This window comes from Scomber scombrus, chromosome 9 (genome assembly GCF_963691925.1).
Source record: "Scomber scombrus chromosome 9, fScoSco1.1, whole genome shotgun sequence".
Taxonomy (NCBI): Eukaryota; Metazoa; Chordata; class Actinopteri; order Scombriformes; family Scombridae; genus Scomber; species Scomber scombrus.
In genome coordinates, this window is record NC_084978.1 from 16048401 (window position 1) to 16074601 (window position 26201).

Sequence of the window (26201 nt, forward strand, 5' to 3'; positions counted from 1 at the left end):
TTTGTAATATCAGCAGAGAATTCAAGGATTTTAATTAATATGCTCTGGGAAATGTAAATGGAGGTAGCAAAAGAAGTTAATCAGTCACACATACAGGAAAATGAAATGAAACAAAACCCGTAAGCACTAAGCACATATATAGTCATTAACTGTGACATGCATTTTAAATAAAAGTACATTTTCATATCTGTTCATTTCAGTTTGTCTAAATTACTATGTTATCACACTGTAACAAGTGATTGATATACATGCATCTGCTAAGCTTACAATACACTATACACAGGATGGACAAAGTAATGGGAACACATGAAAACATAATGCTGTAATGCTAATATAAGCTTGTAATGTTACATTTTTGTCAGAGGCCTTTATTTAACTCTATGCTTAATTCTAACCCTTCACCCTCACATTTGTCTGGTTAATTTGTGTTTGTTTGTTTGTTTGTTTGTTTGTTTGTTTGTTTGTTTGTTTGTTTGTTTGTTTGTTTGTTTGTTTGTTTGTTTGCTTGTTTGCTTGTTTGCTTGTTTGAACATTAGCTTGCTCAGTTGCAATTCCAGAAATCCCCACATATATACTATCATCTTAAGAGAGATGGTATCGGCCTCACAGGAAGAAGCTCCATCTTCAGCAGCAGATAGAGGAAACAGCTGGGCCCTAATCTTGCTCAGCTCTGCGTTCACATTTTAAGAGAGTTGACCCACTCTTCAGTGACAGACCTGTGCTTTGACAGCTGAGAGGAAACCATTCTGAAGTAGGCTGGTGATCCTTCCTGTCCAACTTACAGGCCCACAAGTCCCTGTGGCTGCAGTGAGAGAGAAAGCATGTTTATCTTGTCAATGAGCCAGAATAGCTTTCCCTCAGGAAACTCCTTGAAAACGCACAGTCAGACCTGAATAGAGTTCTGTGAGTCCTTCGCCACAGCTGAGGCAGCACAAGGCAAAGCCAGAAAGATTTCCAATCTTTCCTCCCTTTATTTTCATCTCTGTGATACTGTGAGAACCTATTGTTATATCGGAGACAGCAGGAAATAGAGGGAATATCGAGAAATTGAAACTCAATTGTATGGCTCTGAGGTGTCAGTTATGGGTTTGATATGTGCTTCCAAGAGTCTCAAACACCAGCCAGATACACCGGGCCTGCTGATTGACGTCACTGGTGGCAGCAATGTGATTTTTACTGAGCACAATCAGTTAATCACCTGCATCTACATACAAATGTGTGGTTGCTCCTGTTAATTCATGCCACGATGAAGTTCTATATGAACAATCAGTGCAACAACATTTTCCCAGATATGTGTGGGTCATTGAGACAAAGAAGCAGGACCATTAACATTTCCTTGACCTTGTTTGACTTTTACACAAACACAAATCTGTTCCTTAGGGAATATGAAAAGCCATTGTAGTTTTTTTCCATAAGTTGTTTGTACTGCACAGGCAATGGCTTTCTCTGTCCTAATGTCTTATTATAAACATTAAACACATGACTTTTTAAAAATTCTATTGCCAAACTCAGACCCACCAGGAGTAAAAAAGACTTTTAGTATTATCCTATTATGCTTCAAACTGTAGTCTGGATTCTGTATTGAGACCAACATACATCAACAAAATATTGATTTGATATTGATAACATTATAATTTTATACACTAAAAATATGTATTGCAGTGTATCTGCAACATGTTGCTTGAGGCCTACACATGTGGAATTATAAACCATATAGAATCACATACATTACAGTAGCATAGACCCTGTCCCAGTATACTAATGGCTCTATACTCTGACAAGCAGACAAATGGAGCACTTCGTGTATGTGTGACTGATTTACTTCAGCTGCATGTGTTGCTTGACTTATAGTCTGTATCATATGTATTTAGATGAAAGAATCAATCAGAAATACATCCAGCACGCTTTACAAGGCCTTGAAAATGCTAATATTCGTAGAACTGTGTCCTCATATAAGAAAAAATGTTATTTATTTGGAAAGAACACACTTTGCTAAGTTTTACAGTGTTTGGAGAGAAAATTAAGAAAGGGTAAAAAAAGAAAGAAAAGATTGAGAAAATTCTATTATATAGCCTTGAAATAGCCTCATACCTGTTTACTGGTTTATTAACATCCTCTCTTATCCTGTGTTCCTTTGGTATTACAATGCTCACATTACTGAATATTAGCATCTTTTCCTACAGAACTTAAATATGAAAATCATGTTAAAGTAATTTACAAGATGCCAGCACGCTACACTACAGTTTAATAGGTAACCAAACATAACTATCTACATTTTATTGCATATTGCAGTGACCTAAATAATGGCCTTATGAAAGACCTAATTACTCTATGCATATGTGTTGTGGTGCAGTTCAGTCAAGGAATCAAAGCAAACAAAGCAGAGTAAGCGAGACTTAAGCATACACGCTGCAGCACACACATATTGTATGTGCACACAAACCTTCTGGTTAGGTTGCGTGTGAAGACTGTCTGCAGAGCGAGACAGACTGCTCTCGGCTCTGTCTGCATCAGAGGTTATGCAACACAGGCTTGGCCACACATCACGCTACCCTCTGATTGGCTTGATGGTGTTCACTGATTTGAATACACTTCCCCCGAAAACAGGGAGTTCAACTGAGAAGCTCAACTGAGTGAGGCTGTTTTGAATGAAAGACTGTACAGTACTTCATTTTAGACCATACAGAACACTGCAAAATCCTCTGTGTAGAAATTTGCTTCTCTCTCTCTTTTGGCAGCTAAACACAATAGAGATCTTAAGCAAAAAGAAAAAAAATACCTCTCAACGGTTCTGGGAGGGAGTGAACCGGGTGAACTGAAAAGAGGAAAAACATGAAGCTAAATCAACAAATCTAACCTCCTCTGGGTTCTAGTTTCAGTAGTGTAATCAAATATGGGAGGGAACTGTACTTTCAAAGCGTGACAAGTCAAAAATGAAAAAGCTGGGGTTACATAAGAATCTGAATTCCAGTTATGCCTGCTATGAAACGCTTGGGAAAGATATTCTTTTTCTGTTTGACCTCCTCATCCAAGACCAAATATAGAGTGACCAGTGCTAAGACCAGAGCCTCAAAAAAGTCCTCAACTATGTAGCCTTGTAAAAAAAAAAAAAAAAAAAAAACATAATCTCATTCTGGTTAAAGCTTGTAAACAATCGAAGACCACCGAAGATGAAAAGATCTACACTGGCTATTTCATGCTGAATTTCCTTTGACGTGGCAAAGAGCAAGCCTAACCCCCTTGAAAAATGTTATTTTGTGATGCGAACTTGATGTTTATTGGAATCTCTGCAATTTATCCTGGAACTCATTTGATATGATATTATTAGGTTAGGCAGGAACACAAACTAGTGTTGTCTTTCAGAGGAAACACCACACCTTTCTCTTCATGCAAAAAGAGTGTGAGTTCATTCCAAAATGCTTCAGTTAACACACAATACTGACACATTTGTTATTCATTGAGAAAGATGTGAAGAAGTCTGTAGCCAGCGCACACACACTTACATGCTCAATCATGTCATGGTCGTTTTTCTCTGTCACTGCTAAGTTGTCAAAACCTCTGGTCTTATATAAGCAAACAGCTCTGTATCAGTACATCACTCCAGGTATGTTTTATTGCTGTTTGATATTACCACAAAACACAACCATTTGTTCTGCTGACAAGCCAAATAGGCGCAAACAGGCATGACCTGGTAGCATGTCTCCTTCCATTTTCTCTGACCTTCTCTCCGTCATGTCGGTATCAATCTGTGGTATTAAACTGCCTGGCCTTGGCCTGCATCAGGGACAGCAGACAATGAGACAAAAGCCCTGTCTCCTTTCCTGCTCTGTGGTCCAGAGGTGATTCACCGACTAAAACAAACACAACACCAGTCATCAGGACGTCTACTTGATGCCAAACACTGCTGTGCATGTTAAACTCTGAGGGCTTTGACCTGCCTGGCATAACTCCCTGTACAGCTTCTACAGGCTCTGTTCAAAGAAATGTTTAAAAATTGCCTCATATATTGATTTTCAGTGCTCAGGATGCACAGGGTCATCCAATGAATTATACTCTATTTGACTGACGTTAGTGTGTCTGGAACAATTTCTGTGATAAACTGTGATCATGTCACTTGATATAAATCGTAATTGTTTAGCTGTTCTTTTTTGTGTCATATGCCTACATCTGCACGTATACTATATACTATAATATATAAGTCATGTACACTATATAACGTATTATTATTTATGTATTTAATTACACATTTATTACCATTATACTGTATGATAATCATCCAAGACCTATAGGATGGCTGGAGGGCACCATGGGTATGTATATGAAATTAAAACCTGGAAATTAACCTAGAAATATTTAACAAACTGAAATAGTTGCATTACGTGCATTCAATTTTTAATAAATGTGATTTTTTCATTCAAGCTGCTGAAGGGGCACTTTTGGCAGATCTAAAGTGGTCTTGCAGCAAACATGCGATCTGGCTGCTAATATACACAAAGGGGCATCTATATCCAGCTTGTTCAGTATGTACAGTACAGTGAGTGCTGGAACAGCCACAAACTGCAGGCACTTTACAGTATATATCATATTCCCATGCGCAGCTGTCACTTGTAGGCCTCTGGCTAGAATGGTCCAATTCATTAGTGGGGCCTGAGGTTATCTCTGGGGTTTATTTATGAGGTAACATGACAAATTCATAGTATTTCTTCTTTTTAAACCATATTATCAAGCCGTGTATGAGGTATGTGAGTTACTAGTGACTTAGGAGAGGTGGCAAGCTGATAGAAGGCACAAGAGTGTGTGCGTGCGTCTGTGTGCGTGTCTGTGTGTGTGCGCGCATGCGTGTGTGCGTGCGTGTGTGTGTGTGTGTGTGTGCATTAACATTGCAAAAGTAAGTACAGAGATGTAGCAGCAAAATGTATGAACGGTGCCAAAAGTAAATGTATTTGTTCTGCAAAAAAGTGCGCAGTATTAAATATGACATCATTAGTTTGGTAATACTGAGACATCAGTGTGGAAGCAGAATGTCACTTTTTCAGCTAGTCAAGGTGGAACTAATTCTTTACTAATTATTTTATTTAATAAAATATTCTAAAAAAATCTTTATACAAGTCACCTTAACCCAACCCTCAACACACACACACACACACACACACACACACACACACACACACACACACACACACACACACACACACACACTTTAAAGTCCACACTGTACAGTATGTGCAGTGTTTGTTGGCTCACGAGCCTGTATGTGCATGATCAGCCGTCTGTGTGTGTACATTATGTGTAATGTTTGCTCTGAACGGTCTGTTTCTTTCCTCATGGGAACGCACAGCCTAAATATAGAGAGCAAGGTCTGACCTGCTGCTGTGTATTTGTCCTCTACACAAAACAGATACAACAGGGCACGAGACGGCGAGAATCAAGGACAGCTGTGCCGTATGCTTCTCAGCCACAACTGTGACAGCTGTAAATGTTCATATATTTTTAATTAAAAAAGAAAGAAAAAGGTTTTGCATATAATGTTTGAATGTTTTTGTTATTATTCAGAAGATGCTGGGGAACTCAGTTCCTTTTGTTTCAAAGCAATGATATTGGATACACTTACTTCCACTTTTAAACTTTAAATTTTAAATTTACTTTAACAAATTCCTCCTAACCTGAGAATTCCAGCTTGATTTGACTTTTATGTTTTTCCAAACATCTCAATCTCCTTTTTGTTTTTTACATGTTTTATTACCTGAATAAAAAGTCTGAGGATAGAAGGTGTAGTATTCTTGACAGATTGTGAAGCTCTCTGAGCATTCAAATAGCCTTCTGGGCTACATACATGAATTTTATTTGACTTTACATTCATTTCCTAAAAGCACAGAAGCAGTTCAGAAGAAATAATCCATTAATTTGAAGCAAGATAAGGCACAAATCAAAACTGTCCGTAAAACTTGTATTAATAATAATAATTATTAATAATAATAATAATTACAATTCTCTCATAAAAAAGGCTCCAGAAGTCATTGTAGTATGTACATTTTTTTGAAAATCTAGTTCTAACACCATTTTCTTACACATTGATTCACTGGGGTCACCAACCTGCAACCTGCTCTTTAAATGATACTGAGAGAGAGAGAGAGAGAGAGAGAGAGAGAGAGAGAGAGAGAAGAGAGAGAGAGAGAGAGAGAGAGAGAGAGAGAGAGAGAGAGAGAGAGAGAGAGAGAGAGAGAGAGAGAGAGAGAGAGAGAGAGAGAGAGAGAGAGAGAGAGAAAGAGAGAGACAGAGAGAGAACAAAAAAGAAAGGGACAAAAAAAAAAAACGAACTTGAAGAACATTGGAAAATAACCTACAATAAAGACATGTTAGAATTAAACAACCCAATCACACTGAAACTGTCTTTCAACACCGTAGCTGGAAAACAAGGATAGATAATAGAAACATGAAACCCATTATTTCAGGCTAATTCTCATTCCACCACTTGACAGTACAATGAGAACATGATGAGATTTTAAAGTGCCTGTCACGGCAAAGGTTTTACTGTGACTGTCAGCTTGAATTTACTGTGTTTAATAGCTACTTGAGACACCATCTAAAACACTTGAAACAGATTGTTCTGACTGAAGATTTGTCATGATGGATTGACACCATGACACGGCGACGAGCTGTCTACCTTTACACAGTAATGAACATCTTAATTGAATCTAACGCTGTTGAGAATGTGCTGTGGGAAATATTATCACACGTTAATGCAACTCTTGCATAAAGCTTAAAATGTGTTAGTGTGTCCTTGTGATTTATGTCTGAACAGAGACCTTTTCTTTTTTTTCCTCTTTTTTTCTGCAAAGTTCATGCTCTTCCTTGCAGTGCATAAGAGAATAAATGTTTTCTGTGCAGTCTAAGCAATGCAAGCATTAATGCAGAGTTTTTTGTTTGTTTGTGTGTTGTTTTTTGTGGGTTTTTTTTAGCTGAACAGGTACTACTACTGTAGGTACTACAGTTTCTAGGTCAAGTTACACCTTGTTATCTCCTAAGGGAATGTATTTGGAGTTGAATGAGTTTCTTTCTGACAGTCAGAAGAAATAATGGTCAAAGGTGAAGGTTGACTATTGAGACAAAAAATGAGAAACATGTTGGTGACCTTTCTGCATTATAACTGTTGCAGAAGCCTAGGCATGAGTGCATGAGTGCATGAGTGCATGTGTGCGTGTGTGTGTTTGTGTTTTGCTGTGTTTGCTTGGTTGCATGTTTGTGTTTGGTTTGCATGCGCTGTGTTTGAGTTGAACACATGTGTAGAAAAGCACTTGTAACCAGTTTATTTTTAATCACAATGCATGCGTTTGTTTTGCCCCCCCCCCCCCCCCCCCCCCCCCCCTCCTGTTTTTTTTCTCCATGCCACAACCATGATGTATCCGCCTTTCCCATTTTTCTGCAGGGCAACACAGCAGGGAGAGGGTATGACTCCTGAACCCACGCCAAGTTATTCTCATACTCTTAACCTTATCGTCTGCTACTGTGGCTCCACTGATGCCAAGAATTAGTTCACAATGTTCAGCACTTCTTCAAATGTAGTCTGGGGAGGGAGGATTACCACAACGCCACCTAAATAGGCAGTGATACTAGATAGATAGATAGATAGATAGATAGATAGATAGATAGATAGATAGATAGATAGATAGATAGATAGATAGATAGATAGATAGATAGATAGATAGATAGATAGATAGATAGATAGATAGATAGATAGATAGATAGATAGATAGATAGATAGATAGATAGATAGATAGATAGATAGATAGATCCTTTAAATGGGGGGAATGATTTTAACTGATGTAACACTCCACTGAAGCAGACGCATTATTAACAAATCTGTATATTCATCCGGTAAAAAACACATTCTTCAGTGGTAATCTCTCTGTAGGTTTTGTCACGAAAATAACACACTCTGACGCCCAGCATGAAAGGAATTTTTCCTCTCTTGCAGTCTTCAGGTTTCACTCATCTCTGACCCAGTGACAGCTTTTCATTTTGCAATGCAGCACTGCGTATTTCAATATTTGGAGTATGTACAATATGTGCTCCTTTCGTGAAGATGAATGTCTGGGCCTCCCTTGAAACCTGTCAAACTCATCATACTCTGGCTGTGAGCACCTCACACTCGCACACCCGCTAACAGTGTGTTATCTGTCTGGTCTTCTTTCTCTCAGGCTGTCAAGTCACCTGAACCCAAGCAGCTGGTAATGTTGATTGCTGATATGTCTCCTCTGCAAATCGACACCTCCTCGCCTCAAAGCTCACCGAAACCACTTGATGACAAATGGTTTACCGATCAAAGAGGCTGTGGACATGAACATCTTTAGGATCGATAAATTATGCTGGTAGCACAGTGCTCGAGCAATGTTGTAATTATTTTGAATTGATAAATGTGATTATTATTCATGGGGTCACGTTTGTGCAATAGCTGATGATGCTAACCAACATGTGCTTTAGTTTCAGTGCAATTTTTAATTAGTGTTTGAATCCTCCTATTGTTGGTTTAATTATTAATTGCTTTTAAGTAAAATGTAAAACACAGGGTCAAAGAGTTCCATGTGAGTTTACATGCTCTTGTGCACTTTGGGTTCAGGTTCAATATGTGTGTGAATGTGTGAATTGTTGCCACTGGCAGTAAAGTGTGTTATGTAAGGAACACAGAGTGTGAACTGCTCCACTGAAACACTTTCATTTCACCTGTATTAACTCACGAAACGGCAAGTTCATTGCAAGGCAAACTGACTGTTTTTTATCAATCAAACATTATTAGAAATAATACCTGAAAGAATAACAGGTAAATGAAAATTTCGATAGATATATGCTAATCACAATTTATCACAATTATTGCATGAAAACCCATGAAGTTATATCTAAGAAGGACAGTAATCACAAGTTATTGTTTACTTTCATGTGTTATTTTCACACTTTTTATGCTTGTTACTTGATGTCGTATAAACAAGCAGTCACTGGCTGTGACTTATTTATGTCAAAATGCAGTGTATATAATGTGTAATAAATTCCATTTTATATGCAGACTGGATTACTTATGCATACACATAGCCAAGCTCTTCATCACATATTAACATGTAGTCTTTGTCACTTTTAGTTTTCCCCCTTTGGGCAGGAACTGCGTTCATACTGAATGTTAAATATTACATTCAGCAGTGAGAAGTGAAGTACACACTGTACCACTGCTGAAAGTGACAGAAGTAGCTCAAAGGCCCAATGATACAGTTTGTACTTGTCATTCTTCCTCAGGGGAGACATAAACTGCTGTCATAGTGTTTTGCGTCCATGACTGACTGTCAGCCATACTTGGATGTTTGCATGGCAGATAAATGTGAAATTGTGAATACAAACGCTATGAAAATAGAAAAATCTTAATTAATACATTATGCGACAGCAGCTTTTTTTTAAATGAAAGCTTCACTCTGTGCTGTGCATTATTATATAATACCCTTTTACTAAGTGTTTTACCTTGTGATCCACAGGGATTAAAACTCAGTTATGATATTTGGTTTTATAAATGTTTGAGGAAGAGATATTAATTACACATCAACCACAATATATACATTTGCATAGTAACTGATCAGACCTATGCCCTGTGTGCAACCGATTTTTAGAAGAACTAATGAAGTATTACTTTGCATTCATGTATGAATGCAATAAATCGACACATTGTAATTTATTTTCCTCAGATATGAGAGCTGAAGAGTGAAGTGCAAGATGAAGAGTAGGATCACGGCTGGCCCGGGCCTGAAAATCAATAAAACATTTAATTATACTGTTTGTTGCAATGTTATATAAAGGTTAAGTATGAAAACTCCACCCCAAAAGAAGCAGCATCTGCAGTGAATAACTGCTGGCATGCAACAGAAGTGTGGAGCGAGCTAAACAAACAGGGGTGGCCTGACTTGTAATTTAAAAAAACATCACGATTTAGCTACCGATATAGGTATATAACGATTTGGCCCACTAGCAAACAATCTTTTCTTATCCACAATAGTTCTACACAGCTGGGGACAGGTTAAACGGCTGTAAAGCAACGCTCATAAAGTTCACAACCCCGGAAAACCACAGGAAGGCAATAAACCACTAGAGAACATGCTGTTCTGCCATCCAAACAGAGCTCAAAGACGAGGCAGCCTCTCGAAATGGAAGCACGACAGGACAGGTGTGAACATAGAAGATGCCCCAGACTCGCCCCGTAACGTCTGTTACTCAGTGTACAATTATATGTTTCTAATTATAGGATTCCAGTTTATGTGTCTAATTATATGATTCAGGAGAGAGTTTGTAAACAAAAAGTGATTCCCTCTTCTTATGAAGGTGCACCAACGGAAAGGTTTTCCCGCTTACCTGCAAGTTGAACTTACAAATTAAGTTATGTAACAAAGTACTGCTGAGCAAAGTGGGACATCTGCACGCATGTTTTTAACTCTCAAAGAATGTATTTGATGGGAAACGGCAACATTTCACACCTACCTCACCAGGAAAAAGGTCAACATGACAAAGAGTAAGATATATAGACACCAAATTAGTTACATCATCACACTATCATGTGTGCAGTTCATATTAGGAAGAGCAAAGACATTGTCAGTTCCTGGATGAAGTCGTAATTCCAACATAATATATCTAAAATAATCTTAATATGTTATCTCGATTGTTAAATAGCTTACTATAAAACATCCGTCTGGGATATGTAGCTTAACATGGCAAGACTTTACTTATTACCATTATTAGGATATTTGTTGAACCATAAATAAAGACGATACTGTAACTGTATAATAAATTCTCTTTAATCGATGTGTGCATTGTGGGGAGAACAACAACAGCATGACCTCCGCTTGACATATATCCTGCAAGGACCTGATCAAACTGGGACATTATGTAATGTATTTTCATGCCAGTATTGTTTTTGAAGAGGTGTCTGAGTGTTGCACAAGTTTTTGGCATCACCTGTCTGACGTGCTTGTTGCCTCCTGTTCACTTCTGGGACATCAACATGTCAGACACGCCTTAGCGAAGAGTGGAAAGTAGACAGTCAGATGGTTTTGTTCAATATGGTCTTTCCCCAGCCTGTTGGTCCACTTTCTCACTGACTCCCTCACGCAACAAAGGTCAGAACAGGTCACAAAATTTCAGGAGGTAGTTTTGTAACTTATTTGAGCAAGATGAGTTGAGAAATTGGAAGGCCCTGGGGAAGGGAACTTCTGCTGATTTAGCAGCTTCTTCTTTCCATAACATGTCCCTGGTGTATTTCAAAGAAATTAGTGTGGAAACTGTAAGTGCTCACAAGACTGCAAGTTGACAGGATGCTTAAGTACACAATTAAGCCATGAGAAAGAACAAATGATGTGGCACATTGAGCTCTTATGCTAATACACTGTTCTCATTGAGAATGTCAAAAATGTACTGAAAATCAGGTGCTATAAATATCCTGTTTTCCTCACACCACGTTTAGCTAAATTCCAAGTTTTTTATAACCAGAAAGGAAAGTGTGTGACTGTGACAGAGACAATAAAAATCTCTTATTTCAACCATTGTGTTTCTATTTGCACAATGGATTGTTGTGTTTCTTAAGAACAAGGAGCCTGAGACAAACGTTTGTTTGTTACAGACATCAGGTAAACATTCACATGACAGAATGGAAATCTTATCTATAACTGTAGATACACCAAGTTCAGTCTGACTGCAGGAATCCTGTACCAAACAAGGACTAAGACTAGACAATGAGAAGGCCTATTGATTACTGTATTTGTTTGCCTGCACATTGGTACTGCATTTAATAAGCTAACAGACCTTTTTTCCACAGCAACCATTTTGACATGTCACAGCAAGAAAAGCACAGGTGTAATTCATAACATCTCTAATGACTTAATTCCATTTTGATGAGTCATTTCAAAGGCTGTTGTTGTGTAAAGCTGACTGGAAAACCTTACTGTGACACTTGATGGAACAAAGCCACCGTTAATATTAGTAGTTGCACCTGTGTTTCTTCTACAACAGGTCAAAAAAGTCAAAAGGTTAGACTCAGTGCTGACTGCTCATGTCAGGACAAACATCTCACTGAACTTGCTCACTGTTTACACCCTTCTGTGTTTTTGAGTACCTGTAGCACACATATTTCCCAAACTGTAACATTGTTGCAAAATTGTTACAACATGGTTTGTACTGCAAAGTGTGTTCATCATTGTTTTCAAATATTCAGGTGTAAATAATATTATTCCCCAGCTTTACCTTAAAGCAATACTGGCATGCCTTTACAGTATGTACAATAAAACGGTTTTTGGACATTTTTGAATATGTCTTCCTGTCAATACCGGCCGCTATAGAGATCCCTTCCTTGAGTAATGTCATTGTAAATGATGAGGTGGACAAATGATGATGGGGGTCTTCAGTCAGTACAGGTTTCAGCAGACTGAGTACTTTCAAAGATACAGTCTTTAAGTTCTCTTTATGTTACTCTCAGTCTCAACACTGTTTGTGGAAGCACAAAGAGGGAATTTGGTACTAACAAGACTGAAATTTTGGAAGGAACCAAACTGATTTGACTAACAGCTGAAGACTCATATTGATGTCAGCTGAACTTAAGAGTTAGTTTTTGCAAAGACTGAGGACTGTGGATTTTGTCCCCCGTCGCTTAAACTGAAATCAATTTAGGAAGGAATCTTTTCTGTCCTAGTATGAAGAAATAATCACAGCCTACATTAACCCTTTCAATGCTAAAGGCATGTGAGTATTGTTTTAACATAGACTTGAAAAAAATGAACCCATCGTTTAATGATATCTAAATTACACATATTATTAACACCAGTGCTTTTCCACTATAACAAGTCTACAATAAAACCCATACATTTGTAAGTCATAATTTGCCATGTATTGAGAGAGAGATACATTGAAATTCATAAAACATGTTTGAACTACAACAGTGTCAAGAGAGTTGTTGTTCAAATTGGGTGCAGCAGCACTATTTTAATACTTCTGCCTTATATGGCTGGGATTTCTTTCAGTTTTGTTTTCCCCTTCCCTGCATGTCTTATCAGAAATGGCTCTTTCTTCCTTGTATACCATCATAAATAAGACAGTCACAGTATGATTGTTATTATCATAATTTTATTTCACTGTTCTGATATGCATGACTTGGTCCTGACATGATTTGCTGTGGCTGCCCAGTCAGCTCCACCCCACAGCACATAATCAAAAGAGACTTAACATGGATTTAGATCTGTTTTGCCGATGTCAGGGTGTAACGGCTCATACAGAAGGAAAACAGTCTCACCTAAACCATCACATTAAAATGTATTACACGTCTTTTTTGTTGCTTTCATTTTATAATCTAAAAGTTTGTGTATGCCAAGGACCATGATGTTTTATTATCATCTCACATGTGACAGATAACAAAGTTTTATCAAAAGTTATTTATCTTGATAATGTTTATCATTTGCATATGTTATGGCCTAAGGGGGAATCCTCTACCATCTCTTTATATCACAAATGTATTCCCAAGGTTGTCCGGAGTTCATTTCCTGCTCTGTTTATGTCTTAAACTTCCTGCAGCCCGCTGACGGCTCTCTTCACATGGGCCAAAAGTGGAATAGAGGATGAGGGATGTTTACCACACAAAGGACACAAGTCACACAAACAGACCACAATGGAGGAGGGAGAGTTGCATAATCCTTCACAAACTCTGTGGTAGAAAGTAATATGACCATAAACATGCTGCCTTAAACTGTTCCATAAACTCAGCACTATACACTGCTTTGCTATCTGTGCAGTTGAAAAAGCTCCCTCAAGTCTAGGCAACCACCCTCAGCTTTTAGTATTCCCACAAAAAAAACTCAACATCCTTCTTTTGTTATTATGTTCACTTGCATTCTTATTGCTTGCGTCAGATATACAAGAAGTTAAATATAGATCAAAGATGGACTTTTCCTAAATTACAGCTGCACACTGCTGAAAACAACAATGTGGCTCTTCTGTGCATTTCAAAAGAGGCTAATTCCTACCAGATAAAAATCACTGGCATAGAGGCACACTGAGTTCCCACACAATAAGATATAGAATTGAACTAGAGTCAGTAACCCTATAAGATCATTTATATCAAACCATAATGCCCTATTTTGTATTTTAAAAGAAAAAAATCCTAGTCTGTATAATTTGATCTAATGGTTATCATATAGAAATTCTTTGTCATAATTCGTTAAGCAATCAAGATGACAACCTTGTGACTTGTGAGCACTGTTTGGAGAAACAGAGCTTGGGAAATGTACTTTTTGTCAATAATTGTGCAGGTTATACAACCTTGACCTTGCATGTGTCACATGCTAGGGTAGGGGTCTGTGCCGGGGAGGGGTCTTTCTTCATTTATTTGCAGGCTCTTGCTGTGCAGTCGTGCCATGAGCAGGGGTATCACAGTAAATCTGAAACCACTGGCTTCTGACCTTTTGTCTTTATGATTAAGATGTCCTGAGTTGGCCACATTCCTAAAATGGCTTTCATCAGCTGGGATACAAACACCATGAACAAAAACAAGATGTTCTCAAGTGATCACTCTAAGTAGCCAAGAGCTAAGCCCCTGAAATGCTAAATGTATTGTTTTAATTTTGCTGCCTTAGATGTTAAATCAAATGCAGTTTTATTTTTCTGAAAGAAAACCAGTTCAGATTTAATGTGCCTTTTCAATTAATCATGGTGATATATATACAAAAATGTTTACTTACTTTAAAGTCCTGTGGGTTCATCAGGTTCATCCTCCCAAGAACAATTCGCAATGATTTAACATCCAGGAGGAATGCATCAAAATATTTGTTGGGACCCTTCAAACCCAAGACAAATGAATTTTAACAGCCAAATCTGCACTGTTTCAGTATGGGGTACCATTTGTTTTTCACAAAAGGAGATTATTTCAAAGATCAGTATCACAAGTTAGATGAATGCTGTAAAACCCCCGTTTTAACCACAGAAAGACATAGAGTCATGTCTGTTGCTGAAGACTTGACAGAGCAAGCAGTTTTAGCACACTTGTCTCTCTAAGCCAAAAACCTCAATCACGTCAACTCTTTGACCTCGTTTCTGATGTTGACAACTTAGAGGATTACTGCTCAACCCAGTGTGTCTCATAGTGGATAAAAATAGAAGGCAATGTGTAAGACGACAAACCTGGCTACATCTACAAAGGCTCATCCAAGGATTAATTTGATTATGCATAAATCGACAGCTATCAGTCTGTGTGTGTGAGGCCGGAGCTTGTACATCAGAGGACGTTACAGAGGCAGCTGACACACAGTCATGATCAGACAACAAAAAGTAAAAACATCTAACTAACCTGAGGTGCTCGTTTAATAATTATGTATACTCAGAAAATGCTATTGCAAATTTGTAATAGGTCACTCTTACTGTTTTTTCTCACTGTTCTTTGCCCCTCTCTTTCAGAGGTCAACTTTAACACTCACTTTATTCACTTTTACATTGTCCTGTCAGCAGATGAAATGAGGAATGTGAGGAAGCATTTTAATGAAGTCATGTTTTAAGTTGTGTAAAGTATTGCGACCCTGCAGCTAACAAACTGTTTTCTTTCGTGAGAAAGCATTAATGGCCAATTTTTCTTACATAACCGGTGGTTATCAACAATTTGCAACTCTTTTGAACTACTTTTTTTGGAAGGCAGAGTGACTTCTTGTTCATATTACAGGAAATATGTAATGCGGCACTGCCTAACAATCCTGCACACTGCACGAATCTGATGTTTGTTTCATTCAGCTCTAACGTTTATGTTGACATGATGAATATGCTGACATTTCAGATGACACACAAGTTGTATATGTCTGCATGAAAAGCAGTCAGACTAAATTATTCCCCTGCATGCGAACTTAACCGCATGGAGAGAGTGCGCGCTTATCCCAGCACAACCCCCGACTTTCCAGCTGAAACAGATGTGCTTTTTTTTCTATTCCCTTTCATTGCATAACACTGAAAATCCAAAGAAAAACTCTCCTCTTGGCTGCCTGGATACAAGCAAGCTCCAATTAAAATGTTAATTCCACACCTAAGGCTCATCCAACATGTTTAATATTTAACTGTACTTTATGGGAAGAGGTGTAGAGTTACAGTTGCTTTGACTCAGATCATCTGTGTTCTTATCTTTTGGAAGAACACCGCTGAGGCCAAAAATGGACACGTCTTTAGTCATTAACGAATGAATGAATGAATGTGAACACGTAGTACACGTCAGCTAGTGAGCTTTTAACCCAGAGCGATATAAATGTTTGAAAGATGGAACAGAAAAACATGTGAACAATTGGGTTATGTAATTTAGAAAATCTTTGTTAGAAGTGTTTAAATTACATATATATTTAGTTCTTGATTTCAAACACCCTCTTATAGACATATAAATATGTTTAAGTGAGGTAAGATTAGTAAAACCAGATTTGAATCACATGTCCAGGAGAAGCATTAAGACATTTTAGGCTCTCAATTCATCATTCATGTTTGTGAATTTTAACAACAACAACAACAACAACAACAACAACAACAACAACAACAACAACAACAACAAAAAAGCACTTCATTTCCAGAGGTAACTGGAAGGAGCAAATGAAGACAAAGACCAATGGAGCAACCTAAACAGCAAACATGGGGTTGTGAACCATGACTTGAGATCCATGGTGAATTTGTTTCGGATAAAAAAGCACACATGCACCCAAGTGAGTCTAGGACATAGTGTGACTAAACCAGTCCCAAAATAGACTGAGTGTTAAAGCAGAGTAGTAAATCGAGCCAAAGTATTTATTGTCTTCAGATTGTTTTGTTTACATCTAAAGCCTGTGCTGTGTGTACAATAGCTGTACAACCAGATGAATTTTTCCACTGTGCATAAGCATTAGCATTAGCATTAGCATCATCCTGCAGTAACTGACCCTGCACACCCTCTTTTCATTGACATGCACCAAGTGTTCAGGTGTCTATATGGGAAGCAGAAAGACAATTATCTTGTGCAAAGGAGTCAATAAGTGTCTGTCCCTCTCCTCTGCGCCACATTAAACAAATGTCTTCTTCAGTCAATAACCTGCATATCCCTCCTACCACTAATTAAACTCAGACTGCATTTCAGAGCAGGTCTATTGATCAGGATCATTAGTTTCACACAGTTGTTTTGACTCAACACACAACAGGAGAGCGCTGGCTTTCATTTATAAAATAGGGAAGACACTGTGTTTACTCTTGTGCTATTTGATCTGTGGTGGTGGTTCTGTTTTCAGCAATAGATGGATGTGAGCTTGCTCTACGCACCAGGGAAGCCACAAAATATCTAGTTACACAGGCTGCACTGACTGGCTGCCAATCCGTCTGAAGGGAAATGCTACTAGGACAAACTGTTTTTCACTCTTGCAGATTCCAATCCTCTGGAAACATGGCTATTATTACTTCACTATCATTAGTGGTCGCCCTGTTTTTGACTTTGACTTTGGAAAAAAGTGTAGCCTACTAGTATTTTAACTTTTCTTCCCCTTAAAAATAAGAATGTGAGGTTGTTCTTGGTCCTAAGTTTGCAGAGCCTACACGCTAAATTAAAAGCGACTTTGCCTGAACTCATAGCCTTGTGCCTCCCTGCAATTTTGTGTTGAATTCTTCCAAATCCCGTTTGTCAGGATGAGCTTGTAAACACGCACAAGGCTCACAAAGCTGAATAGAAATCAACATGTATTCAAAGATGTTGTGATGGAGTGGCTCCAACTTCCAAGAATGCGAGGTTAGTTTTGCGAACAGACAGCGTGTTGTTTCCTCTGAAAAACAAATGAGAGGGATTTCACAGTGGCTCTCCTGTCTCAGTGGCAGAAAATGAAATCCTCCTGGGTGGTGTCACAGCTGCCTCATGTGCGTTCTGTGACTGGATTTCCAGTGACTAAATCTCTCTGCTGCACAAAATATGGTAAACTCAAACAAATCTTATCTGTTGTCAGTGATATTCCCTTTGAACTACAGTGTATTAGGGCGTTAGGCATTAGGAAACTCTAGATGACGTAATAATGGCACGTGGATTTTTGCTTGGGATGCACTGAAATGCATATATTTGCCCAACAAAACTATGTCATTCTCCTTTCATTCATATTCAAGGTTAGGATGTTTAGGTCTTAAAATATCCAGATCCTGAATTTCCATAGTTTTATCGAATTAAATTGATAATGAATGGACTCTTGATCTAACAGTAGTGCTTATGTATCTCTTTGTTGTGCATGGAGTAAGCACAAGCTACAAGGGTGCAGTTAAGGAACACAAGACAGTGGATTGTAATGTGTAAACATAAGGTTTATTGCAAATGTGCAGTTGTATCCAAACACAGCAGCAAACATCTGTTTTATGGATACTTTTACAGCAACAATACCGTTATCTTTACAAAACACATAGAAACGTTTACACTAGCTACAAAAACACAACTTCTACCTGTGAAGTTTTACACATGGTCCTGGTTTGCTCACCTTCTCAAAAAAAAATAAAAAAAAATAAAAATTCTTTGGTAGCTAGAAAACAACAACAACAACAGAGCTCAGTGTGGAAATGTGTTCCTTTCTTACTACGGACAGGCACTGTTGTCATGCCATCGTTTTCAAGTTGGCATCTGAGCAAAGGACAGACCACCTACTGGACGACGCTGCAAAAATCAGGAGTGCATCTGCAGCGAAAATGCAGCCGTCTGCTTGCTAATCATCCCCACTACATTTATCTCAGGACGTTTCAGTTTTATGCACATTGTAGTCACCCTTTACTGTGAAGAGCAAGGCAAACAAGGTGGGCAGATATGCCCCCCCCCCCACAAGTATACAAAAAATAATCTTTTAAGACCATGTACAATGCTCCTATTTTACAAACAACTGATTTTTGTTCAGAATCACAAACAAAAACAGAAGATATAACTGGATTAATTTCCCCCATAAGCAGCAAGCCCTACCTGCAGACAATACAAGATTACATGTTATGAATCAATGCAGTAGATTGATCAGTCTGCTGCAGTGATCCACCAGATTTAGGCTGTACTGCATTAACCTCCACCTCTGTTGCCTTAGCTTATCCTGTTGATTATTCTTGTTATGCTTAAATGTATATGAACACATGAGTAATACATTATAGGTACAGGAAAAGTCCTCATTGTGTGGCTGAAATGTGAAGCTGGGAGTCCTTGAAACTTGTATTGTGAGATTGAACAAATCCACATGATGGGGCTCTACTCGTTGAGACTTGGAGGACCATCTCAGATGGGTCTCTGGGTGAGCAGGGAGCACCCGCCTCACTTTCCCAGTTAGCACCTGCAGCCAGGGCCAGCCCGATCAACACCTCCTCCCTCTGGAGCAAAGGGTGCTTGTTGGAAGGGTTTGGCTTGGCAGGGAAAGCCCCCCTCTGTCTGAAAGCAAGCGCTCGTTGGTGTCTAGTCAGCCCACTCTCTATTCTTAGCGCTTTTGTCTACAGAAAGAGACTACGACAAAGAGTTGGACGGTATCTGAGGACGGGCCTGACACCGCACCAGTCAGAGCGTCTCAAGTTCTGTTATGTGCTTATCAGTGTCAACTGTTCTTTTGTGTCCCATCTGTCATTTACAGCCCCGATACCACTCCTTCATTGTCTTGAAGGGTTTTCGGCGGCAGCGATTTTTCTAACGCTTGCGTTAAAATGGAGGTCCATTACTGTAAAGGGACAGTGGCTCTGCCCGCCCCAAGGCAGAGCCACTTATACAGCAGAGCCAGTGCTGTGGTTGCAGGTCTGCTGGTGCTGTTGTTGCTGCTGCTGGTCTGGGGTCACCTGGATGCTCTGATTATCCAGGGGTAGCAGCACATCCGTCGGGATGCGAGACTGGAACTTCTCCATCTGCTCCGGACTGGCCAGGTTCTTCAACAGGTAGTTTTCCCTCTCGAGCTGGTTGTTCTTCTCCGCCAGCTCTTTGATCTGCTCTTTGAGGATCTCCACCTCCTCACGCACAGCGTACATTAGGTGGTTCTTGACAAGGTCCTGCCATAACAAAGAAGAAAAGATGGATGAGTTTAGATATAAAAACAAAGAGATGATAAGTGATGTAAGGGTGATTTGATCAGATGATGCATTTGCTAAAGGACTGATGTGTATGAGTTTAGCTGCAGATATCTGCAAATCAAGGGTGACTCAAGTAATTCTGTGCTGCAAAAATGTTGACTGCTGACTTCCTGTTATAACCTGCATTAGTTATTTGTCAAATGAATAAATCATACAGTATCTTGTACTGCTTTCAAATAACCGGGACTTCCCAGAGCATTTGTAAAGAACTGATTTTGTGCAGAATGCATGTGAAAAATGGTGTTTGGAGGGAGGTCAGTGGATTATAACGGTTTGTACAAACATCTAGTTGTCAAAGAGTCTAAAAGGTTATACGTTTGATGCTGGAGATAAATAATGTGTATCTACTTCTAGACATTGTAAATGAGTGATTGTAAATTAACTTTATATTGCAGCATCTGCTCACTGAGAAATGCTTACTACTGGTTTGGACTGAAGAAAATTGGGGTTTGAATAGGTAACACTTTATGTCAAAACACATGCATGTATAGTGCAAGCTGCATGTCTGTTTGTGTTTGTTATCTCAGCTTACCATCGCCTGTTCAATCTTGTTGTCGATGGCCACAACGCTAGCACCAGAGGCACTGCAGAAGAGAAAGTAAAAGAAGACATTCATTAATTAATCGTACAATTGATACTTGCCAAATAATTAACTTAATAGGCATGTTGTTTTTTTCCTGAATCCACTGGTGTCTGACAGTGAAACAGAACGTTTGCAAACAGAAAGGAAAACTGTTCACTAGGCAGTTATATCGTTTATCTGTTATTAAATATATGATGCACGTTGATTGTTTTGAACGTTAGAGTAGATTTGTACTTTGGTTACAGTTTTACAACACGCACAGATTGTAACATAAGGCAAAAGGCCAAATAGCTACAATAAACGCACAGACATCTGTTCAAAGTCCAAGTAAAAAGCAACAGAGACAAACACAGCTGGACACACTATGTTTTGAGTAGTTTGGTGAGAGTAGGAGACAATGCCAATGGCTGCATAACGTTATATTTTGAATAAGAAAACACAGGCCTGCATTAAACGGTGAATAGACCCACAATTGACCCGACAATCAACATATTGAACGCGTTATTAATTAAATATTGTATACAAACATGCGGGTTGCATCGCACATTTACCTGTTGTCAAGTTTGACCGATACAACGTCTCCTCCGAGTAGCGAGGAGAAGAAAGAGATGGAGAAGTTATGCAACTGGTAGACGGCCACCTCCATTGGCGTTTTAGCGAACATCTCTGTGCTCATGTTGAGTACCAGACTCGTTTGGATTATACTTCTCGCCACGTTTGCGACTGGTTGGTAACCTAAGTTGTAGATCCGGATTTGTTTCGTCTTAACTCGCGATGCACTAAACTCGATGAGCGCAGTGCTGTGTCTGTGTCTGAGCTTCGCCCTTTGTACAAGCGACTGTCTGATGCTATTTCTGCCACCGGCCGCTATTTGAATGACTTGTCTTCTGACGTCATGTGACGCGCGCATATATTACTCAAATGAGTTGGCGGGTCAGATTTTATGGTGCCTTCTCGTGCTGCAGGAAAATCTGGTTTCAGGACTGGAAGGAGTCTGCACATTTCGTGAGAATAACACCCACCCGCCTTTTATACATTATCACCGAGGAGGACATTAGAAAATAGCCCTGCACATATACTCAACCACAACGTGGATCTAGTTCAATATTTCTGTCTTTTACATCACTACATCACTCTTTGTTCGGCTAATGCCATAACAAAATCATAATATGGGGGGCAATGGTGTATAAAACGCTGACTACAAACTACAGGTTTATTCATCATTAATCACACAGAAACTGTATTTTGTGGAATTAATAATGCAATTATTTTACAATTGACCTACATTTTAGGTTGCTTTTACTTCAATTTCCAATTCAATTTTGCAAAATATCTGGCTGTTATGTTAAGATTACTGCAGTCGCAATGCTGGGTTGAATTTCCACATCCAAGCAAAGACCAAAGTACTTTTGGTGTTTGCCGTCAACTAAAATATAGGATTTAAAGCAGTGCACATCACGTCTCTCAACCAGTTAATTTACAACTTTTTTCTTATTAAAAAAAAAAGAAGGTAAAATCAATGAATTTTGGATTGCATAAGGTACCGTCTTGTCATTCGTAAACAGGATTGCTGATAGAAATAACAAGTTTAAGAGGAGCATTTGAATGCAGCATTAGATCTGCCCTGCCTCTGAACTTGTGTGCTTTCTGTTCTGCAGTTAACCCACAGACCGAAATCTGCGTTGACTGCTGAGAACTACATCACAACAACCAACAGACAATGAAGACACTCGTGTTTCTAATAAATAAGACCTCGATTGACCACAGACTGGTCGCATTCCACTGACCATGAACCATGTGATTTTCATGTGAACTCATTAAACATTAATAATATTTACTTTCGAAAGGGTATAAAACGTAAAAGTGGTCGTTTATTAATTCTTTATTTACCAAGTGTAAACTTTTACAACTTAAAGTCGGGAGCTTGCTCCTGTTGTGATGATAAGAATAACATTTTACTGACATCGTTTCATTGTTGTTTGTGGCAGTACAATAACGGAATGTACTACACCATATCCACTGCATTTGCACTCTAACTATAGGTACTTTTCCATTCTGTCTCGGTAAATTTCCCTTCAGTCTATATCTGAACTCTATCGGCCTCTAGTGGTGAAAAGGTAGAATACACTATCCCTCAGTTCTGTTCCTGGGCAGTTTTTACAAGGAATTTTCCATGCACCTTTTCCTGGCCCCATCATTTAACATTTCCAGGATGTTTTTCCTGCTTAGAAAACATAGGAAAAAAATGTTCAAAAGCTAACATGCAGTGGGCTATTTATTTGGGGTGACACAGATATTATTTTTTAGCACAACTATATTTAGTATTGGTGTCTCCTCACAGGAGCGACATACAGGAATCAGTCTCGCTTTACAAATGAAGTCAGGTCAGTTTTATTTGTGTAGCCTAATACCACCAATCACAAATGTACCTCAGGAGGCTTAACAATCTGTACAGCATGCAACATTTTCTATCCCTCAGTTCAGAAAAAGAAAACTCCCCCCCCAAAAAAACCCCTTTAACAGGGAAATAAATGGAAGAAACCTCAAGAAAAGCAATAGAGGAGAGGTCCCTCTTCCCGGGCAGACAGACATGTACTATAAGTTGTGTGTACAGAATCAAGCAAGATAACAATGTTACTGATGTATGACCTTATGCACTCCCAATAGGCTTTTGCCCTTGCATGTTATGGTGTGTGACGCAACTGCGCTGAGCCTTTTGTACAATGCGTAATAAACAATTTGTGGTAGACGCTGACCACAGAAAACAAACAGAAAAACATATCTTCCGTCATCCCTTTTTACCCCCTAGTGTTTTCCACTGACGAATGACACTGGCCATAATTGTGCACTACACCTTGTTTTCACCGAGGTGTTCATGCCGGTTTTAATAGCTTTAATGTAATTGTTCAGCGCTTGTCAGCTGTCACATTATGCAACCTTTTTTTGTCACAATTATCTGATTCAATACTGATAATAAGCAATTAAATTTCTATTACAGGGCCTCTGTTGCATGATACAATTTCTTCCAAAACACCAACCACCTGTAAAACATTACCAGGTTGTCAAAATATTGTTTTATGTAAATTTTCTGCTAAATTTGATCCTCACATATCCTTTCATATCTTACAAAATAGCTCAATATTCTATAAAAATGCCAAAAAATTACAACAGTTAATGTAAAAAATGGCTGATGTCAGTAGTGTAAACCAAATTCCTTGGTACATGGACTAGATGTGCCCCGTTTCTTGGAGAAAAGGGAGTTCTGTTATGTAACAAAACAATTAGAGTGGAAGGGCTGACTTTTGCTTGGTCTAACAAGGCTAAGCAGAAAGCACATTGACTGGGTATTAGGGCCCATAGTGGCTGTCGTCTCAGATTTCGTACTGTGACAGTACAGCTGCCAGGTTTAATATCAGGCCCTGTTGTGGCGGTGAGGGGCTGGTGAATTACCTTGCCCCGCTGTGATAGTCCCATTTAGGAGGGGGGAGTCACACTGATTGCCTGCGGCTCAGTTAAGATGCACAGATAGAAACTGCAGACAGTAGGGAGCCTTCCTGCCCGCTGAAGTAAAATATACCTAATGAGCCACATGCAGTAAGGTGATGACAGTATAAACTTGGATGTTCATAACCTTCCTGCTTTGTCTGCTTTAGTCAAAGTTTAAACACTGTTCATAGGCGAGTCTTAACAAGTGAAAGAAATTTACACCCAGCTTTAGAACAGTTCTTGTTTAAACTGTATCTGCATATTTCTAAACAGTTGAAGTGATAATGACCTATCATGTCTTTACAAGAAATAAAGTCACTCATATTTTCTCTGGAACATTTATTATCGGACGATGTTTGACTTTGCCAAATCCGGTGAGTCACTCTAAAGCTAGGCAAAGGGCCACGGTTTCCATCAGATGTCCCCAGTGAGAGCCAACCGCGTTATATAATGCTGTGATTCATTTGCACCATGTTGCCAACCTCCCAGCTTTTGTTGTGAGGAGCATTTTGTGGTTTTGACTCACCAAATTCAAGATTTACACAATACAGCCCAGTGCAAAACAACAACTTCAAAGAAAAAAGATGTATCTATCTGTATCATCTATATGCGATCATTTGTTGATCAAGAGGATGCTCTTTTCGCTTTCCTTGACTGTTTATGTCCTTTCTGCACTCTAACAGATTTCGAATGTATGGCATGTATGACAGTATGGCCTGAGACCACACAGGTTTGCCATAGGCTGCATCCAGAGGCTGTCTCAGCGGAAGCTGTCAGTGTGGGCAAGAGGACTGGTTACATCCAATGAATACTGAACATCCTACACACACTTGGACACCCAGAGGCAGTCATTATTATCACACTACCTATAAGTCTCCTGAGCCATGAATAGCAACAAGGCGCATGACCTTGGTCTTGTTCATAAGGCTTTTCAATAAATTCACCAGCCTGTCAATTTCTGCCCGAGGATTGCATGCCATTATGCTTTATGTGATAGGGTGCATCAAATATGCCGTACATGCAGAAGATGATGATAGGAGAGACATTGTGATCCAAAGTCTGGCAGATATCTCTCTCTGCCTGATTCCTATGCAGAAAGCACAGCATCTCAGATTGCCAAGTGTATCATCAATTGATATTAAAAAAGAAAACTTTTAACAGCATGAGCATTCAGGTTTATGTTAGAGAAATATAAATGCATACTATTTCACATTACATTATGCACATATTGCTGATTAAATTAATGTTCTGCTTTGGTCTCTATTTATTTAACTGTGACACAATCCAGCGCTGCTCAAAATGACACCACCCATTGTAATCCCATCCACTTTATGACACTTCATCCACAACACTAAATTATTTAGACACTGACACACTGCTGTTATCATCCTTCTTCTGAACTGTGCTTAACATGGTCATCAATCACTGACACTTGTCACTGTCTTTCCAAACATCCTCTCAGACACAAGACAAACTCCCTGACTATCCTCTGATGCCCCACACTTACCGCCGATCTGGTCTCTTGAACAGACTTGGTGAGTAAGGGGGCGAATAGCTCATAGCTCTCTCAGGATAGTTGAAGTGCTGATAGTGGCAACAAAATCTGTGCGATGGTTCAGCCAGCCGGAGGGCACACACCGACCTGGGAGAGGGTGGCTTAGCCCAAGTAGGGGCAGCTTCAGAGGGACGTGTCTGCGACTGTCCCATCTTGACTTCCAAATGAAGGGGCTGTTCAAGAGGCAGAAGCCCTTTGACTGTTTGCTCACTGTTCTGCTGTTGTTTGTTCTCAACAACTGTGCCCTCAAAGCACAAAGAGACAATTGAGCACAGGCGATACCTCTGGATATGCAGCCATAACTGTGAGTGCCATGCTCGGACTGGCACTTGTATGATGTGTTTCCAATCCAGTGGAACACAATGGCCTCAGAGTCACAATGACAGTGACAGTTCCGTGCAATGGCACCAGCTGTTTAAGCTTTACACTGCTGGAGTGTCTGTGTCAGGCAGACAGAGTAAAAGAAATTTC

General features: G+C 39.2%; 2 protein-coding genes across 3 annotated transcripts in view; both read right to left on the reverse strand.

Moving 5' to 3' along the window:
• The window catches only part of slc16a2 (solute carrier family 16 member 2), a 399269-nt gene that overhangs the window by 66229 nt on the left and 306839 nt on the right, over window positions 1-26201 (reverse strand). The window lies entirely within an intron of this gene.
• tsc22d3 (TSC22 domain family, member 3) overlaps window positions 18313-26201 on the reverse strand; it is a 38256-nt gene continuing 30367 nt past the window's right edge. Inside the window, exons 1-3 of one of the 2 annotated variants that reach the window (XM_062425562.1) lie at window positions 21241-21727; window positions 20639-20690; window positions 18313-20025 (exon numbers count right to left, since the gene is read on the reverse strand). In XM_062425562.1, the coding sequence (XP_062281546.1) occupies window positions 19747-20025; window positions 20639-20690; window positions 21241-21599 (690 nt within the window). In that variant the 5' untranslated portion in view covers window positions 21600-21727 and the 3' untranslated portion in view covers window positions 18313-19746. Of the gene's footprint in view, window positions 20026-20638; window positions 20691-21240; window positions 21728-26201 lie in introns of those variants that run through there. The other variant, XM_062425563.1, reaches the window with a different exon arrangement.